This window comes from Micromys minutus (assembly GCF_963924665.1).
Source record: "Micromys minutus genome assembly, chromosome: 6".
Taxonomy (NCBI): domain Eukaryota; kingdom Metazoa; phylum Chordata; class Mammalia; order Rodentia; family Muridae; genus Micromys; species Micromys minutus.
The window spans coordinates 20,315,445-20,333,670 of NC_137975.1; the positions used below are offsets into that span (position 1 = coordinate 20,315,445).

Here is an 18,226-nt window from a genome sequence, read left to right on the forward strand (position 1 = left end):
TGCCTTTATTTGCACTATGGAAGCACATCACCCCAAACAGAACCACAGCCTTCACCCCACCACCTAGCTATTCTGAGTCAGCTGTACCTAGTGTGAAGTGATCATGACAGATCAATCTTTTGAGACAGGGTATCATGTCACACCTAGTGCTGGGGTCATAGGCACGTGCTGTCATGCACCCTTGGTTCTGTGTCACTTGTCACATCAAATATTAAGTCAGTGTACTTTTTATTTTCCCAATGTATATACACCAATAACCAGCTATAAAATCAGATTTCTATAAAGTCACACAAAACTACCATTAGCTTTAAGTTTTTATTGAATTCCAGCCTTAGAATTGATAACAATGTTTCAGTGTTACTATTTCTAGCCAGTGTTTTCAGATACTTCACATGATTTCTGAAAGTAACTTTTAAGGCATACCAGTTTTATTTTGTATGTTAAAATCTTGGTAATTTCTCCAATTCTCTTTTTTCAACATCAAGAGTTAAAAGTTCAAATATTGAAAATTTAGGATGTTAGTACGGTGGCCAACACATATAGAAAAGAAAAAAAGTTATATCATCTTAAACTGTTTAAGTTTTCCTTAACATTTCCTATATCAATAGATTATGAATTTCACCCATAAAAATTTCTCACTAAAATGTTCAAGTATTTCCTATTTAAGCATATGTGAAGTTCTAAAATGTTTTTACTGAAATTAATTTGTACCGAGCTACTTAAAAATAATTGTGGCACTTAAGTAAGACATTAATTCTACTGCCTATCTTAAGTACCTCAGGTATAACCTAATCAATAGCAGGTTACTGAAGAGAATAAAAAGTGTGGCTTTAAGGCGTGAGTCGTTTAGGGTCACGAGGGAACATTGAGGTCTGACGTACATTATGCAATCCTAAAAACAGCATCGTCACCCTTTCCAACCCTGTGGAAAAGAAAATAACAGTTAATCTCCTTTTGAAAACCTCCCATTTATCAGTCCAATGCTGAAACTATACCTATTAAATATTTTTTCCTCCTCCCTCAGACACAGACAGTCACCAGTCTATTCTCAGGTTCTGAACCCAACACCTCTGTCATACAGAACTCGCCCTTTGCAACTGGCTTACTTATTCATATATTGTCTGCACAGTTCATTTGTGCTGAATAATATTATATATATATATATATAATAGTTGAACATCTTATTCCAGAAACTCAGAATGCTCTAAAATCTGCAATTTTGGGAGCATCATAAAACACTCAAGGATTCTCAATGGCAAAGTCTATGAATTTATTCTAAACACCAAGAAAATGCAAAATTTGAAATACTGCTCCTGAACATGTCAGACAGGGGATCCTTAACCAGTGCCATACTGTGTGGCCCATCTACTCACGACAGACACTTGGCTTATCCATGACTCAGTCACTGTCAAATTACCACTATGAAGATGTACACATAAGCATTTCTCTGATGTGCCATTTCTAATTCTTCTGGACACACACTCAGATTTAGACTGCTAGGTCATATGGCATTTCTGTCTTTAGGGCACACACACAGACAGACTGTTGGATGCTATGGTGAATCTTTATCTTGTTGAGGAACTACACTGCTGCTTTCTACACTGGCATGTTGATCCTCCACGTTGTTTCTGGTGACTATGATCATAGCGTAAGCAGCCATCCTAGCCATGTGCAGGTTACCTCACCAGGACTGGTGCTGCTGAGTCCTCTTGGAGGAATTTCTTTGCCCATTTTGAACTTATTTATTCTGGATATTCACATCTTATTAAAATATGAACTATAAATATTTGTTCCCATTAGGCAACCTTATACTCGTATTTTAACTTGAGGAAATGACTTATTTATATAATTGCATGTCTGTGTGTGTGCAGATGTGTTCAGGAGGCATCAGATCTCTTGAATCTGAGCTTTTAGGTGGCTATGAGCCCCCTGATGTGGATGCTAGGAACAAGCAATATATTCCTAATTGCCTTTCTCTGAATTTCAAGTACTGGAGTCAAACCTAGCCTGTAAATGCTAGGCAGATAACTTTTTAATACACAAAGTTTAAATTAATTACGTTGCTGTGTGTGCCATAAGTACTAGATCAAGAAACTATGGCCAAATGCTGGAGGGGGAGATTGTTCTATGGCCTTTAAAAATTATTTATTTTTATTTACATATATGTGAGTTTATGCACACTGCTATGTATGGAAGAAGCCTGCCTGCTGAGGCAAGCAGAAGGCATTAAGTCCCCTAAAATGGGAATTATAAATGGTTGTTATATTGAACTGAACTCAGGTCCTCTGAAAGAGTGGCAAGTGCTCTTAACCATTGAGCCATCTTTCCAAGTTTGTTTTATAGTCTTTAATTTTGTTTTTCACTTGAGTTTACATAATTATTTATAAGCAACAGCAGTATTACCAATACCACCACCAGCATGAGGAGGGGCTCCAAAGCGGAAGGAATCAATGTAAGCTTTTATTTTCTCCAAATCTAAAAAAGAAAACATAACTTATGTTAGAATAAAAAACAGTGAATAAATGAATATGGGGGAGACTTATTGTGAGACATCGTTAAAATGTTCCCAATGTGCTATTTTTATACTACACACTGTTTAACATTTTAATTACTTACCAATACCGTGGTGTAAAGCTCTCTCTGTAAGCAACTGAGGATCATGTATCCTCTGTGCGCCAGACAGTATTTCTTCTCCTCTCATGAACATGTCATAAGAGTTGGACTGTTTCTGCAGAAGGAAAATGAATGAGCCACCACCACTCTACTGTCACCGCACGTTTCCCAGGGTCAGCGTGTGGACAAATGACCCTTCTACATAAGCTCCTCTGGATGGCACAACTGCCAAGGGCAGAATAGGTTGTGTTCTCTGTCCAGATTTCTGTTCTTTCTCTACCTTAGCTCTCAATAATCACAACACCTCATCTAAAGCAGTGGTGGTGGTTTTATTTCACTGTATTGCCTGAAAAAATTTTTAAAAAGATACAAATTTTGGTCTGTTTTGACTGCAAATTGCCAATAGATATTTAGTCTATTTAATAAAACTCATTTAAGGAAAGTTAAATTGAAAGTGAATTAATCTATGCTTAACTTGTTGCCTATCAGGCATTTGATACTATCAGTTTTAACTTTCCAATAAACAATGGCCGACTCCCAGATCACTTCAATAGTACCTGGAACTTGTTATAAATGCTAACCTCTCATCGCTGCCCCAGACCAATGGTTAGAAATATAACGTAAGCTTTGATTTTCTTCAAATCTATCAAATGAAACAACTTACAGACTAGAGAAATGGCTCAGTGGTTAAGAGCATTAGATGTTCTTCCAGAGGACCTGGGTTCAATTCCTAGCAACCACATGGCAGCTCAGAAAACTGTAAGTCTGTAAGGGGATCTGACTCCCTCACACGAATGCATATAAAATTAAATAAGTTAAGAATGAGGCTCTCACAAACTCTGAATATCTAGTACTATTTAGCATTTATAGCCCCATCCCAATAAATCCTTAGAAAAAAATGACCTAGGATATTAACCTAGGTTATCAGAATTTGTTACATCATTCAAATTTGGTTACTAGAAAGTTCTCTTTCTTTCAAAAAATAAACGATTTAAGAACAAATTACTTACAGGATTCCTTGGGTCAGGCATGGTATAGAAAGGTCTTACAGCCAACGGATATTTATCAAGAACATAAAAGTCTGTATCATACTATTAAAAGAAAGAAACTGTGTTAGATCTATACAATATTTTGTGGAAATGTTATAATATTAATCATTATATTAAATAACCCCCCCCCAAATTATTTTCCTAATAATTTAGTTTTCTGTTTAAATATGTAAAGAAAATTGGGTAATGTTCTTCAAATATAAGCAATTGAAGTAAGTATTGTTAAAGTGTTTGACATTGTTTACTCCCTCAGAGGCTTAGTTAGAGAGCAATTGCACCCGCTCTTCCCTGACTGTCCCTTTGTTAGCACTGCAGACGGGAGCGAGCAACAGTGCTGAAGTGCAGACTGCATTCAGGGCCTGCTCAAGGAGAAGGGGCTTCCCCTAGAGCCATTCCCAGGAAGCTTAAGTATTCCAAGTGACACCAGCAGGGGGAGCTCAAGGACTTTCTACACTTCATTAAACTACTGTCCTTTAAAAACACAAGGAAGATCAAACTTTTCTCTCCTTTGGTTTTAGATTTAGAAAATAAGAACAAGAGCGCACAGGTTAGACCTTTAAAGCTTAGAGACCCATCACCACTAATCTGATAATCTGGTATCCTTTAGAGACACTTCAGTGTGGCTGTACAAATGTCACACACTAAATTCAAATGGCTGGTCAGAATCTGCCTAAACATTTTTTTCCCTTTTCCAAGAACAAAAGTATAGTTCTCTTTATAGAGACATACCACTGTAGGAGATGGTAAAATATTTTGTTATTTCTTTTCCTAAGGAACAGGTCAGATTAAAATAAAAATCCAACACCATGTATGAACCCTACCTTTTCCTTCACCAAACGACCCAACAGTTTCTCATTTGGTGTACTGAAAAAGAAACAGGAAAGTAGTATTTGAGGGTGAAAGAGAAACTGTCTGTGTTGAATCCTCTCGAAGCAGCACGACATGAGTGCAGAGAACTGAGCCATTCTGGACAGGCAGTAGGAGCTCGTGAGCACTGAGCTACGTCTCTAGTCCCCACCAAGTCACAACTTAAAATATGTTTTAAATTACAGAAGCACCTTTGTATTTGAGGTTCTCAAAGGATAATGGACACACTGTCAGCTGTGCATCCTGCTTAAGACAAGCATTTCAGGAAGCCACCTTAAGTGCACCTCCCCCAGCTACTTGGAGCACATACATACACACTGCCCCAACACTGAAATCCAGGCAGAGTTTAGGATTCCATTGATCCAGAAACAGGAGGCAAACTCTTTACTAATTATGTAAAATAAAATCTAGAGGGCAGGCTGGAGAGATGGTTCAGTGGTTAGGAGCACTGACTCCTCTTCCAGAGGTCCTGAGTTTGAATCCCAGCAACCACATGGTAGCTCACAACTATCTGTAATAGGATCTGATGTCCTCTTCTGACGTGTCTGAAGACAGCCATGTGTACTTATATATAATAAATAAATAAATCTTTAAAGGGCTAGCATTAGAAGGTCTTGCCATTAAATAGTCTCCTTTCCCATTACTCCACAAAGGTTTGTAATATGACAACCAGTATACCCACATCTCTAAATAAACAATGGGCTTAGAGTCAAGTATATTTTTTTGGGTAAAAATAAATAAATAAATAAAAGCAACCACCTTCTGCTTCCATGTATTTCCTATGTACTATCATGATAACTATTTTGATCAGGAACCTCTGAATAAAATATATATTGACAGCAATTTTCTTTCTATTTTTACTATGCAATTTATTCCTAAATAATAAGCAATATGCATTATGTTTAGGTAACAAAGTATGGAATACTGATAACATACAGACATTAGTATTTCATGCCCAGTCCTGTATGGGGTCATTTAAAATGTTCTTTATCCTTGTGATCATGGTAATTTTTAAAGCAAAGTAACATTATAAATAAAAATCATAGCCAAAGCCAGGTATGATGGTGCATACCTTTAATCCCAGCACTTGGGAGACAGAGGCAAGTAGATTTCTGAGTTCAAGGCCAGCCTGGTCTAGTAGTGAATTCCAAAACAGGCAGGGTAGAGATCCTACCTTGAAAATAAAAAACAAAACAAAACAAACAAACAACAACAAAAAAAAAACCCAGGAAAAACTCTGATTCTCTTTCTTGTTCTCTATTACTAGAGTCTTTCATAAGGTAAGTTAGGCTCTATTCCTTCTATGGCCCTACACCCACACACATCCCACGCTCCCACCCTCCATATAAGACACAGTCTCTTTTCATAACCTTGGCTGTCCTGCACCTCATTATATAGGCCAGGCTCCTGTCCCCTGAGTACTGGGATAAAGGCATGCACCACCATGCCTAGCCATAAAATATTCTTTAAACATTCATTTACTTTTATATGTGTGACTGTTTTGCCTGTATGAACGTTATGTGCACTACATGAATACCTGGTATCCTGTAAGGTCATGGATCCTGTAGAAGAGAAACTACAGATAATTGTAAGCCATCTGTACTGGAAACCAAACGTGGATCCTCTGAAAGAGCAGCAAGAGCTCTTAACTGCTGAGCTCCAGTCCTCATTATCTATCTCTATATCTGTTGTGTGAAATTGTTTGCCTGTATGTATTCTACAAGAATGGGCAAGTATTCTTATCCACTGAATCCTCTTTCCAGATCTCCGTTTCATTCATTCTGAGGCAAGACCTAAGCTGCTTAGGCTAGCCCAGATCTTGTTTTGTAGTCTAGGCAAGCTTTGAATTAGTAAACCTCTTGACTCCAGAGTACATGGGGTTACTAGCCTGTGCCACCAGGTTTGTCTTCCTATATCAAAGGGTCATAAATAGGGAAAGAACTGGGCTGGAGAGATGGCTCAGTGGTTAAGAGCACTGACTGTTCTTCCAGAGGTCCTGAGGTCCTGAGTTCAAATCCCAGCAACCACATGGTGGCTCACAACCATCTGTAATGAGATCTAGTGCCCTCTTCTGGTGTGTCTGAAGACAGCTGCAGTGTACTTATATAAATAAAATAAATAAATCTTTAAAAAAAATAGGGAGAAAACTGAAGTTATAGACAAAGTTATTGATGCAAACAGTATTAAGTGTAACATTTATATGAAATGCTAATGTTAGCAAGAGTTATCAGCTAGGTGAAATGCATTAAGCCTTAAAGTTAAAGGAGAAAATATCAGAGACCAACCTCAGATCTTCCTCATCGTCCATTTCAACTCCTGCTTCTCTAAGCATAGCCAAAGCCTCACAATACTCCAGTCTTAACGTTGGCTCCAAAAATTTGAATGGCTCACATGGGAATTGTTTATTCACAGTTTGAATTTCAGTCTGAAAACTAAATGTTCAATACTTTAGTTAATAAAATGTTAGTTAAATGTTTCTTCCACAAGAGGTCACTATAAGCAATATACAATATCAGTCTTTGAACCACTGACTGAACCAAGAAAAGCATTTTATTAAACTGTTCAGAATTAATGTACTTAAAACATTTTAGTTTCATGCTTAAAAAATTTACAGTGGCATTAATGGATTAAAACTTTTATTTTCAATAACTATCAGCTAACACTGTTAGAAACACAAAATACCCATTTTGTGAAGCATTAAAAAAACCTAACTTTTTAATCCTTAACCATTTCTTATCCACAAGGCCAGTAATGCATGTCTGCCTTGTTCTCACATTCCCACCATGTCTCTAAGTTATTAAGTCTACTTTCCTATTGTGACATCCCCAATATAGTAGCATGCACATAGTAGCACAAGAAAACTAGTAACTGCAGAGACCTGCATTTCTGTTGTGAAGGATGCTTTTTTTTCAGAAACCCTGATTAGCCTCACACTTGTGATCTTCTAAGTTACTGTCTCAAAAAATGCTGTGATTTAAAGGTGTAAGCCACCGTATCTGGCTCACAGATATTTTAATAAGATTTAGAAAAGCATTTTTTTTTGCTAAAATATTTATGAATAGAATGATAGGAAAATTGCTTCAAATGGGGAAGGGAAATGGGCATAACAAGAATTAGCAGTAGACTGACAATACTAAGTACATGGAATCTGTGGTGCTTAATGTCCCTAACTTAAACACCTAAGGGCTGGAGAGACACCTCAGTGGTTAAAAGCATTCTTCTGTTGAAGAGGACCTCAGTGCAGTTCCTAGTACCCACATCAGGCGTCTAGAAGCTACCTGTAACTGTAGTGTCAGAGAAACCGACACCTTCTTCTAGATGCTGACACTTTACTCAAAACATATACAAACACACACCAGCCCCACATATGCATAATAAAAAGCAAAACTAGTCTTTATTCCCATGTGGGATTAAAGGTGTGTGTCACACCTGGCACAGTCATTTATTTGGAAACGACTGCTGATTTGACTGTTTGCTCCTACTCTCTAAGACTCTGTTACAACAGTTGACAGGTTCCATCTGCATATTGTCCTGCATCATAAACACGAGTGGGTTGTAGCACATGCCTGACAGTCCAAACGACAAGGGACAGAATAACGATTTCTAAGTGAGCTATAAACTATAATAGAACACTGCACAAAACAAAAAACTGCAACTGTTTTGAAGTTAAGGTCATTTCAGGATATTAAATAATTTTAACCTTTCTTGAAGTCCTTTGAATATTTGCACCAAAGTGTCAGCAATCTCTTCTATAACTTCATGGTAATGATAATTAAAGGCCATTTCAATATCCAAACCAACAAATTCGGTTAGATGTCTATGGGTATTGGAGTCTTCGGCTCTGAAAACTGTTAAGTTAACCAAAGAAAAACAGCATAATATTTTTTAAGTCTTGGGTGAGGACTTAAATGTACATTTCTATTTGGTAGTGCCCAAGTGATACTGTTTTCCCACCCCCATAGATGGGGCACTGATAAGCCATCTGTTCCAGCGTTCTCCTAGACAGCAAGTTCATTACAAACTCCCAAGTCCTAGAGAAAAGCAGAACCAAATGCAAATTAGTAAGAGGCTCTCGAAAACCCCCCAGGGAATGCAAGATCCTGAGGCACCACCTCAATAATTAAAACCAGACTCGATTATAACCAATATAGTGAGTTTGTCTTCATTTTTATTAAGATATGGCCTAAACAAAATGAAACTGCACAAAAGAAGTAACATTATACACTTTCCAGCATCCCCTGGTCCAGCCCCTGTGCTGTCTGAATCTCCCTGCCTTTATACCTTGTAATTTAATTTTAGCCTATCTTTCTACTTTCTAACCTGTTTTCTCTGGTAGCCCATACTTTTTAGCCCATCCTGGTCCCCTCTTTCTATATATCTGACTACATCCCTAAAGCCTACTTTAGTTTGAATTTTCTTTCATGGTGACTCCAGCAAACAGTATTTCTACACTCACCGTTAATCTTACAGCACATTCTGATTCTTTTTCTTTTGAGACAGGATCTCACTCAGTAGCCCTAGTTGTAGCCCTGGAACTCACGATAATCCTCCTGCCTCAGCCTCCTGAGTGCCAGGTTATAGGCAAGAGCTACCGCACGACTCCCTGACACAGACTTAAAGGTGACGTCATTTGGATATATAATCATGAGATTATTTTGCAATTCATTTGCTTATTCCCTGTGACTTAACTATGGCATAATCAGTACCAGAAGTGGAAATAACATGTTACCTTTTCACTCAAGGTATGGTCTGTAAACTAGGGGTAGCAGCAATTATCTGGGTGTTTGTCAGAGCCCAGTCTCAGGTTTTACCTGAGGATGCATCAGAACCTGAATTTTACCAAGATCCCCATCAGCATTTCAGGAACGCTGTTGATTTTATGACCATGGCACTCAGCATAAGAATATATATAGAATACTTGCCTGGCAAATAACTGCTTAATAATTTCAGAAAGTTAAACATCTACTTTTTGTGCCAATTTCTCTATTAGCAAAAGTTTAAGCTTTGTTCAATTAACAAAAACCTTCTATTGTATGGCTGTGCATTATGTTTGTGTAGTGCCCAAAAAGGCTAGAAGCAGGCATCAAATCCCCTGTAACTGGATCCTACTTGGTTGTTGGCAATGGCTCAGCAGTTTAGAGCACTGGCTTCTCTTCCAGAGGACCTAGGCTTGACTCCTAGCAGCTGCATGAGAACTCATTGGTTCGTCTTTCTCTGAGTCTTGGAACTAAAGGTATGTATCACCAAGTATGCATGGCTGGTCCTCAAAGTGTGAACTTTTAAAATGAGGGATTGTCATTGACACAGTTGTGAACAAATGTTTTCATTTCTATCTTGAAGTTCAGTTCAATTTTTTTTCCTTTTGTTTTTGTGGAACTAAATGGAGAACCCTATACATACTAACAAATGTTCTACCACTGAGCCAGCCACATACCCTGCTTTTTTGTTTTTGCAAGATTTATTTATTTATTTTATGTATATGAGTACACTGTTGCTATCTTCAGACACACCTGAAGAGGGCATCAGATCTCATTACAGATGGTTGTGAGCCACCATGTGGTTGCTGGGATTTGAACTCAGGACCTCTGGAAGAGGAGTCAGTGCTCTTAACCCCTAAGCCATCTCTCTAGACCCATATCTTGCTCTTAAATTCTAGTGTTTGTATAGTCAGCATATAAAAGGATTTAAACTTTCAAAGTATCTAAACCCATAAGTTCTCTATAATTAACTGACTTAATACAATTATTTAACTCAACATAACCATACAATTAATAAATATATATATATATATATATGTATATATTACCTGGACCAATGCAGAAAACCTTCTCAAAATCAGCACAAATGCACATCTGCTTATATAGCTGTGGAGACTGAGCGAGGTATGCATTATTTTTAAAATAGGACACAGTAAAAACATTGGCTCCTCCTTCACTGGCAGCTGAAATACAAATATTTGTATTATCATTATCAACTGTATGTTAAGTCATGTAAATTCTTAATTAAAAGAAAATGCAGAAAAATGGAATTGCTGTTAAATGTTCCCTTTTCTGAATTGATTTTATATCTATTACTTTAAGACTATAAAAACCTAAATGAATAAATAGAAGGAAAAAAGATATTCTTAATCCTCTTCTTTAGAGACAGGACCACAACAAGTAAGGTCACTGTCTTACTCAGAGGTCCACCTGCCTCTGCCTCCTGAGTGGGGGAATTAAAGGTGTATACCACCACATCTGGCATTTTAATTATTTTCCTAACAAAATACAATGTTTAATTAACTGATATTCTTGCTTGAATGTAATATGTGTATAATATATGCATACCTTGTAGCAGAGGCGATCAGAAGAAGGCACTGGATTTTTTCCAACTGGAGTTACATACAGATGGTTCTGAGCCACTGTGCGCATGCTGGGAACTGAGCTTGGGTCCACTGAAGAGCAACAAGTGCTCTTAACCACTGAACCATCTCTCCAGTCCCATAAATGATAGTCTTTAAAGATATTTATTGATTTAGTGTATAAGCTCGCCTGTGGGAAATGCATTTGAGAGCCAGAAGACAGCTTATGGAAATTGGCTCTCTCCTCCTCTCCTTGCATTCTCTGTCCTGGGGACTGAAGTCAAATTGTCAGGCTTGGTGGCAGTGGCAAGCCCCTTACTCACTGAACCATCACGCACTGGCCCAGAAATAATTTCCCCCTTTGGAGAAAAGCTCTCATCATGTAGCTCTGGCTAACCTGAAACTCTGGCTAACCTGAACCTGCCTCTGGCTCCAGAATGTTGGGATGAAAGGTGTTTTGCTATCAGGACCAGCTAGAATGCTATTTGTAGTATATCTTTCAAGTGTAAGTCAGTAGTTCTAAAAGGGTAAATGATCAAGACACCATCCTCATGCAAGAACCACATCAACAGGTATTTAGTGATTTTTACAATGCATTCTATATGAAACCAAATTGAAGCACCTGTAAAATTTGAGGAAAATTCACCTAGTAAAGATATCTGTGGTCTAGTAGGAATCGTGCTGTGTTTGTCACTGATTATTTCTTCACAATCACCTTGAAATGACTCCTGAAGGGAGGCTGTGGGACACTGTAGCCGTGGGCTACTGACCTTGAAATCAAACTAACCCTTAAGGGACTTTTGGAACACCACAAACACCGAGAAAGAGCAATTATTTTTTTTTTAATTACAGGAAACATTATGAAGCATACCTGAAATAATTTTAGGAGTTTGGATTTCCACAAAACCTTTGTTAATTAATGTTTCCCGGAAGAGATGGCAGATGCCGGACTGGAGTCGGAAGATGGCCTGACTAGTTGATGTCTGTAAGAGAGCATCAAAATCTACTTACATCAACCTGGCAAACCAAACATTCACCAAGAGCAAGTCAAACCATTCCTGTTCTCAACAATTTTTAAGTCCAGCAGTACTGGAGAAGATGGAGCACACAACAACCCAAGCCAGAAGGCGATGAGACTCACTGCAATCTAATGAATACATATGGCCACACTGAGCCATTCTGAATAGAGATGCTTCCTGAGCAGATGGTCTAATTTGTAAGAATTCCATTTTAGAAAAATATTCAACTATTAATGAAACACCTTGCTTGTAGATCCTCTTGGGGATTGTTTTTAGAGGCAAGCCATTAAGTGAAATGCACCAATATTTACATAGCATACAAATACTCTCCTAAGTAAGAGTTTAGCACGGAGCAACTAATTACCAAAGACAACACGAACGTTCATCTTAACCATCAACAGTTATATGTGAACTGTAGATAGCCAGGCATGTGTTCATTACACTAGGAAAATGAACACATAAAGGCATAAGCAGCTTACAACTCTGGCCTCCAATGGCGCATAACGCAGAGAGCAGCAGCCCTTTAAGAGCTTGCTACTGTCACCTTTTCTGTGTTCTTTCATTTTTCCTCTTAACCTCCTCAATTCCTCTGGCTTCCTCTGTTTACTTTCAGTCTCAATCAGGACCGAGAGTGGCCAGAGCTCTCTATTAATTATCTGTGCTCCAGTCAGAAGAAGTGACGTCTTCTCATTAAGTCTTGCCTAATACATTCATGGAAAAAATGTTATAACCAGGTAGGTGTTTGGTAAAATAACCGACCTCAAACCATACCAGGGTAGTCACTGAGTTGGAACTAAGGCGTTTCAATGAACTGTTCTATGGCCACAGCTCACTCCTGCTTAGGCACACACAGCACTCTGAAGCAGACACTAAGGACCAGGCTACCTCTCTGCATCTCCTTTACAGGAAAGGAGAAGAGTCGGGCTTATTTTTGCTTGTTTGTTTGTTTTTCAAGGCGGGATTTCTCTGTGCAGTCCTGGCTGTCCTGGAACTTGCTCTGTAGACTAGCTGGCCTTGAACTCAGAGATCCTCTGCCTCTTGAGTGCTAAGATTGAAGGCTTGTGCCATCACCACCACCACCTGATTGGGGGGCTTATTTTTTACATTTTATTCTGTGTGCATGTGTCACACTTTATCTTCGAGGCCAAAGGATAACTTACGGAAGTTGGCTTTCTTTTTCTACCACATGGGAACTTGATATGGAATATCAGGCTTCAGTGCCTTTAGCTTTGAGCCATCTTAAACCAGGGTGCACTTAAGCAATGTTACTTTATAATTCAAATTCAAATATACAAATCAATGATTTCTTACAGAACAATAAATACTTTTTAAAAAATTGGATATTCTCTATTTACATTTCAGATGTTATCCCCTTTTCCCCATCCCTTCCCCCTTCCATTGCCAACAATAAATATTTTAAAAGCCTCTAGGATCTGTTTAATTATTCACTATGAAGACACTGACATTTAAACTGGAAGGATGTGTGACTATACTTATTTACTTGCTCACTTACTTATTCATTCTTTTATTTTTTGCATTAAGTGAATTAAGAAACACAAGTTCACCCAATCACCACAAATTGTGTACCTTTCTGTTTTCAAAACCTAGTTACCTATACACCAAAGAGGTATGTCTTATATTGCTACACATATGGAGACAATTCACTTTAGTGAATTTGCACTTCATAGCTATTAATTTCTTTTAGCAAGCATAATTAAACTTAATATTTTTAAAAAGCAAATTTTAAAACAAGACCAAAAGTAAATACACCATATCACATATTAAACCCTGATTGTATCATATCAATAAATCTGTCGATGTGTGTGGAAAATGGATCGCTATATAAGAATAAACACCTCCCTGACCCATTAGGTTCCTCAAGGCACTTGCTGGCTGCTAGAAAAACAGGTACCTATTTTATTAAAAAGAAGGAACTGGGGATATAGCTCAAGACTGTATCATTTGTCTAGCATGCTAACACATTCAAAATCCTGTGCTCAATTTGTATTATAGAAGAAGAAACTTAGAAGAACTCAGGAGTGTAGCTCACAAGAGTCTTGTCTAGATACACAAGACTGGGTTTAATCTCTAACGCAAGAAAACCAAACCACGCCCTAAAACACCAAGAAACTGAACACAGTTATTTAGCTGAGAATTCCAGTAAATCCCACTTTCTCTGGCAGATCTACCTTTTAGATATGGTCTTTTTAAAAAAATATTACTGTACATATATGAGTACACTATAGCTGTCTTCAGACACACCAGAAGAGGGCATCAGATCCCATTACAGATGGTTGTGAGCCACCATGTGGTTGCTGGGAATTGAACTCAAGACCTCTGAAAACAGTCAGTGCTTAACCACTGAGTCATCTCTCCAGCCCTAGATTCTACCTTTTAAATTTTTGTGCTGATTACCACAGTGCACACCTGTAATACCAGCTCTTAGGAGGCTGAGGGAGGAGGACGACCAAAGAGGGGGCAGGGACTGTGTACTGCCACGATGAAGAATAAGGTTGGTAAGAAGAGTTAATCAGAAGTTATATTCTGAAAATACAGTGTTTTATAAAAAGCAGTAAGAAAGAGTTTGAAAGGAAATCCTTACTTATTTGATTATTGGTAAGGCTGACAAGAATTTTTACAGAGAGCCACACTTGGCACTTCTGACTGCATGCCAGCTATCTCTGTACTCAAGACATAAGCAGTCACCACTAAGGAGTGTAAGAAGCATGAGTATCTGTGCATGGAAATTCGCCCAGAGAAAAAAACTATCCTCAGGAACTGTGCTCATCAGACCAAAGCAAAAAGGCTGAGAAACTTTGAGTCCACTGCTGAATCATGTTCCACATGTGCCCTTCATTCATAAAGCGTCCTTAGGACACCAGAGGACAACATAGAGTTAGTAAAATCTAAGCAATAGTCAAGGGACTTTTCTGTCTCTTGGTTAAACAGTCATTCTAGTTAGAATAATAATATTTAAAGAGAATCAAAGCCTACTTCTGTCAACTCTTTTAAAATATAAATAAATTTTAGGGGCTGGAGATAACCCAGCAGTTATTAGACAAGATAAAAATAAGGGTGGGGAAGGAACCCAAAACCAAGACTCTACTTAGAGAATTAGTTTCCCTGAGGTCATGTTATTAGAAAACATTGCACCGGGCTGTGGTGGTGGTGAGGTACATGCTTTTAATCTCAGCTCTTGAAAGGCTCAGAGGCAGGCAGATCTATATGAGTTTCAGGACAGCCTGGTTTACAGAGTGAGTTCAGTTCAGCCAGAGGTACAAAGGGAGATCCTGCCTTAAAAAAAAACAAGAGGAGGGGGCTAAGAGATGGCTCAGTGGTTAAGAGCACTGGCTGCTCTTCCAGAGGTCCTGAGTTCAATTCCTAGCAACCACATCATGGCCCACAATCATCTATACTGGGATCTGATACCCTCTTCTGGCGTGCAGGTATACATGCAGACAGAGAACTCATACATCAAAGAAATAAATTAAAAAAAAAAAAAAAGAGGAGAAAGAGGAGAAGAAAGAAGAAGAAAAAGAAAAAAGAAGTATCTTTTTATCTTTTAGAGGACAAAAGGATCAGGTTAATGTGAAGAATATAAAGTGTTGAGAGGGAGAATTAAAAAAAAAAATATATATATATATATGAAACAAGCCCAAGTTTACAATAAAACTGGTGGTACTGAGTGTTTCACCATTCTCACACAATAAATTATTTTCAGCTTGTGGCTTAAAAAAACAAAACAAAACAAAAAACTCAATTGCTACCTCAATCAAACCCACTATTGCTTTTGCTTCTTTCCAGTTAATGGTTACTAGTTTATATACTCTTGTGAAGCTGGACTGATCTGCTGAACATTCCTCAGTTGCAAATCTGAAATGCTCTACAATATGCAACTTTCTGAACATTGATATGATGCTAAAAACAGAAAATTTTATACTTAAAAAACTGTTTCATGCAGAAAATTAATTTGAAATATTAGCTATAAAATTACCTTAAGCTTATATAACAGATTATAAGTGAGTTTCACATTTAGACTCCAGTCCCATCTCCAGAGCACCTTAGCTAGTATGTACATGCGCATATTTCCTTCAAAATATGGTAGTCCCAAGCTCCACAAATAAGACATTCATTCTGTCACAGAAAACTGGACAGAAAGCTATTTCTAAAATTATACCTTTTTCATTCCAAATGAACTATTTTTTTTAAAATCAGGTTGATGTAGAATTTATAATCAAGTACAAGTAACCTATATGAATAAAAAAAAAAAAAAAACCAAAAACCAAAACAAAAAACCAAACCCTGGAATCACTGCAAAACTGCAATTATATTAGTTAGCATAATAAGGGGACTTGGGCAGAGCTCAGGTTAAATCTGAGCCAAGACTCTCTAGCCTGCAGATGCTGTAGCATGAAGGTGCCGCAGACTGAGAAGGGGGGTTAGCAACACAGCAGTGTCAGGCCAACAGTTACCACACATCCAGGCCTCTCCCTGGACTACCTCAGACCACCTGAAACTATGCTGAAAATGCTGTAGACTACGGCAACCACCACCTATGGTTCCTACTGCTGCTCCCTAAATCAGCATTACTTCAAATCTGCCTCTACTCGTTTCTGTCATGGCAGGTTTCACTTATATTACCATTATTTCCCTTCAAATCACACCTTAAATGGTTCGTTCTTAGCAATATCACCCATAAACACATGAATTTAATTTGCAAGTTAAATCACATTAGCTATTAAGATGTAAAGTATGCATCTGTTTAACACCCAGAAAACACTGTCTATTTCCAGTTTTAGAAAAACACTGCAAAATTGAAATGTTGCAAATTCCAATATGCTGGTATGCAAACTATATTGCCAAGAAAATATTTTGTATTAAAAGGGTGTAAAAAATCTTTAAAAATACAGACTTTTTATTCTCTACTGGAAAAAGAAGACAGACCTTTATTACAAACTGTCTAATTGTTGTATAAATGTTTCAGGATCTTACAGTTTTGTTAATGACACTCTTAGAAAGGGATGTATTGGGCTGGAGAGACGGCTCAGCAGATAAGAACACTGACTACTCTTCCAGAGGTTCTGAGTTCAAATCCCAGCAACCACATGGTGGCTCACAACCATCTGTAATGGGATCTGATGCCCTCTTCCGGTGTGTCTGAAGAGAGCTACAGTTTACTCATATATATAAACTAAAGAAATAATTCTTTTAAAAAAGCACGGATACATTTTAAAAAGGTTTTATGTCTGTAAGTGTTTTGTCTGACTGTATGTATGTGTACCAAGTGCACATCCATTGTCCTCAGAGGTCAGAAGACACTTACGAGCTTCCATAACAATGCTTGGAAACAAACCTGGGCACTGGCAAGAGGAGCAAGAGCTCTTAACTGCTGGGCCACCTCTCCAGCCTCCTCCCCCTTACAATGTATTTATTATTACTTGTTGTAACTAAAAATGTATGTGTATGAGTGTTTTACCTACATGTATGCCACATGGTCTCAGTGCCCAGGGAATTAGGTCTATAGGGGCAAGTTGGATCCCCTGGAATTGGAGTTGTAGTCAGTTACAAGCTGTCATGTGGGTGCTGGGAAACCACAGCGCAAGAACAATAAGCACCCTTAACCACTAAGCCATCTCTCCAGCTCTTGCCTAAAACTAAACAACACAACAGAGCCCTTATGTGTGAGGGAAGGCAGGTACCTGCCGTGATGCATGTGGCAGTCAGAGGATAACATTCAAGAGTTGACTGTCTCCTTTATCATGTGGGTTTCTGGGACTAATCTCAGGCCATAGTACTTAGTGGCAGGAACCTACACCGACGAATCAAGAATGTTAAAATGTTAAAGACATTTAACATTTTTCTCAGAAAGTCTGGGTTAAATGGCTTTTCCGGAGGGAGCACTCACCCAGCTCCTATTATGGGTCACTGTGGCAGCTCATTTCACCCTCCAAGGATGGTAGGCTATTTGGGAACCTCTGTGGAAGGGTTACACTTAAATCAGAATCTGATTTCTTCTTATTCTTAGGTACAGATAAAAGTCACCAAAATAGTAAATATTATATTTCCTCTTGGGGATTCATTCTGTAAATAAGTGTTCCCTAAGTAGAGATGTATTACTTTCGTTAGTGTAACAGTATAATTTATTTTTAAAAAACTCTTACTGTTTTATGTATAGAAAGAATTTGGGAGGAGCAAAGAACCTGAGTACGAGACAGAATATTCACGGAGGAAGACGGATGACAAACCAATGGTGAAACCACTGGACTCTTTCACTTGCAACCAAACCAAGAGGGAAAGAGAAGCCCGGAGACAGCAGTGCGAATGTGACAGCGACTTGC

The 18,226-nt window shown here is 38.1% G+C and overlaps 1 protein-coding gene across 1 annotated transcript in view; it reads right to left on the reverse strand.

Moving 5' to 3' along the window:
* Positions 1-287: 287 nt before the first annotated feature.
* DARS1 (aspartyl-tRNA synthetase 1) overlaps positions 288-18,226 on the reverse strand; it is a 44,755-nt gene continuing 26,816 nt past the window's right edge. Inside the window, exons 8-16 of the mRNA XM_080917689.1 lie at positions 11,741-11,852; positions 10,336-10,470; positions 8,230-8,377; positions 6,815-6,961; positions 4,484-4,526; positions 3,624-3,704; positions 2,617-2,728; positions 2,404-2,475; positions 288-922 (exon numbers count right to left, since the gene is read on the reverse strand). Of these exons, the coding sequence (XP_080773815.1) occupies positions 831-922; positions 2,404-2,475; positions 2,617-2,728; positions 3,624-3,704; positions 4,484-4,526; positions 6,815-6,961; positions 8,230-8,377; positions 10,336-10,470; positions 11,741-11,852 (942 nt within the window). The 3' untranslated portion in view covers positions 288-830. The remainder of the gene's footprint in view (positions 923-2,403; positions 2,476-2,616; positions 2,729-3,623; positions 3,705-4,483; positions 4,527-6,814; positions 6,962-8,229; positions 8,378-10,335; positions 10,471-11,740; positions 11,853-18,226) is intronic.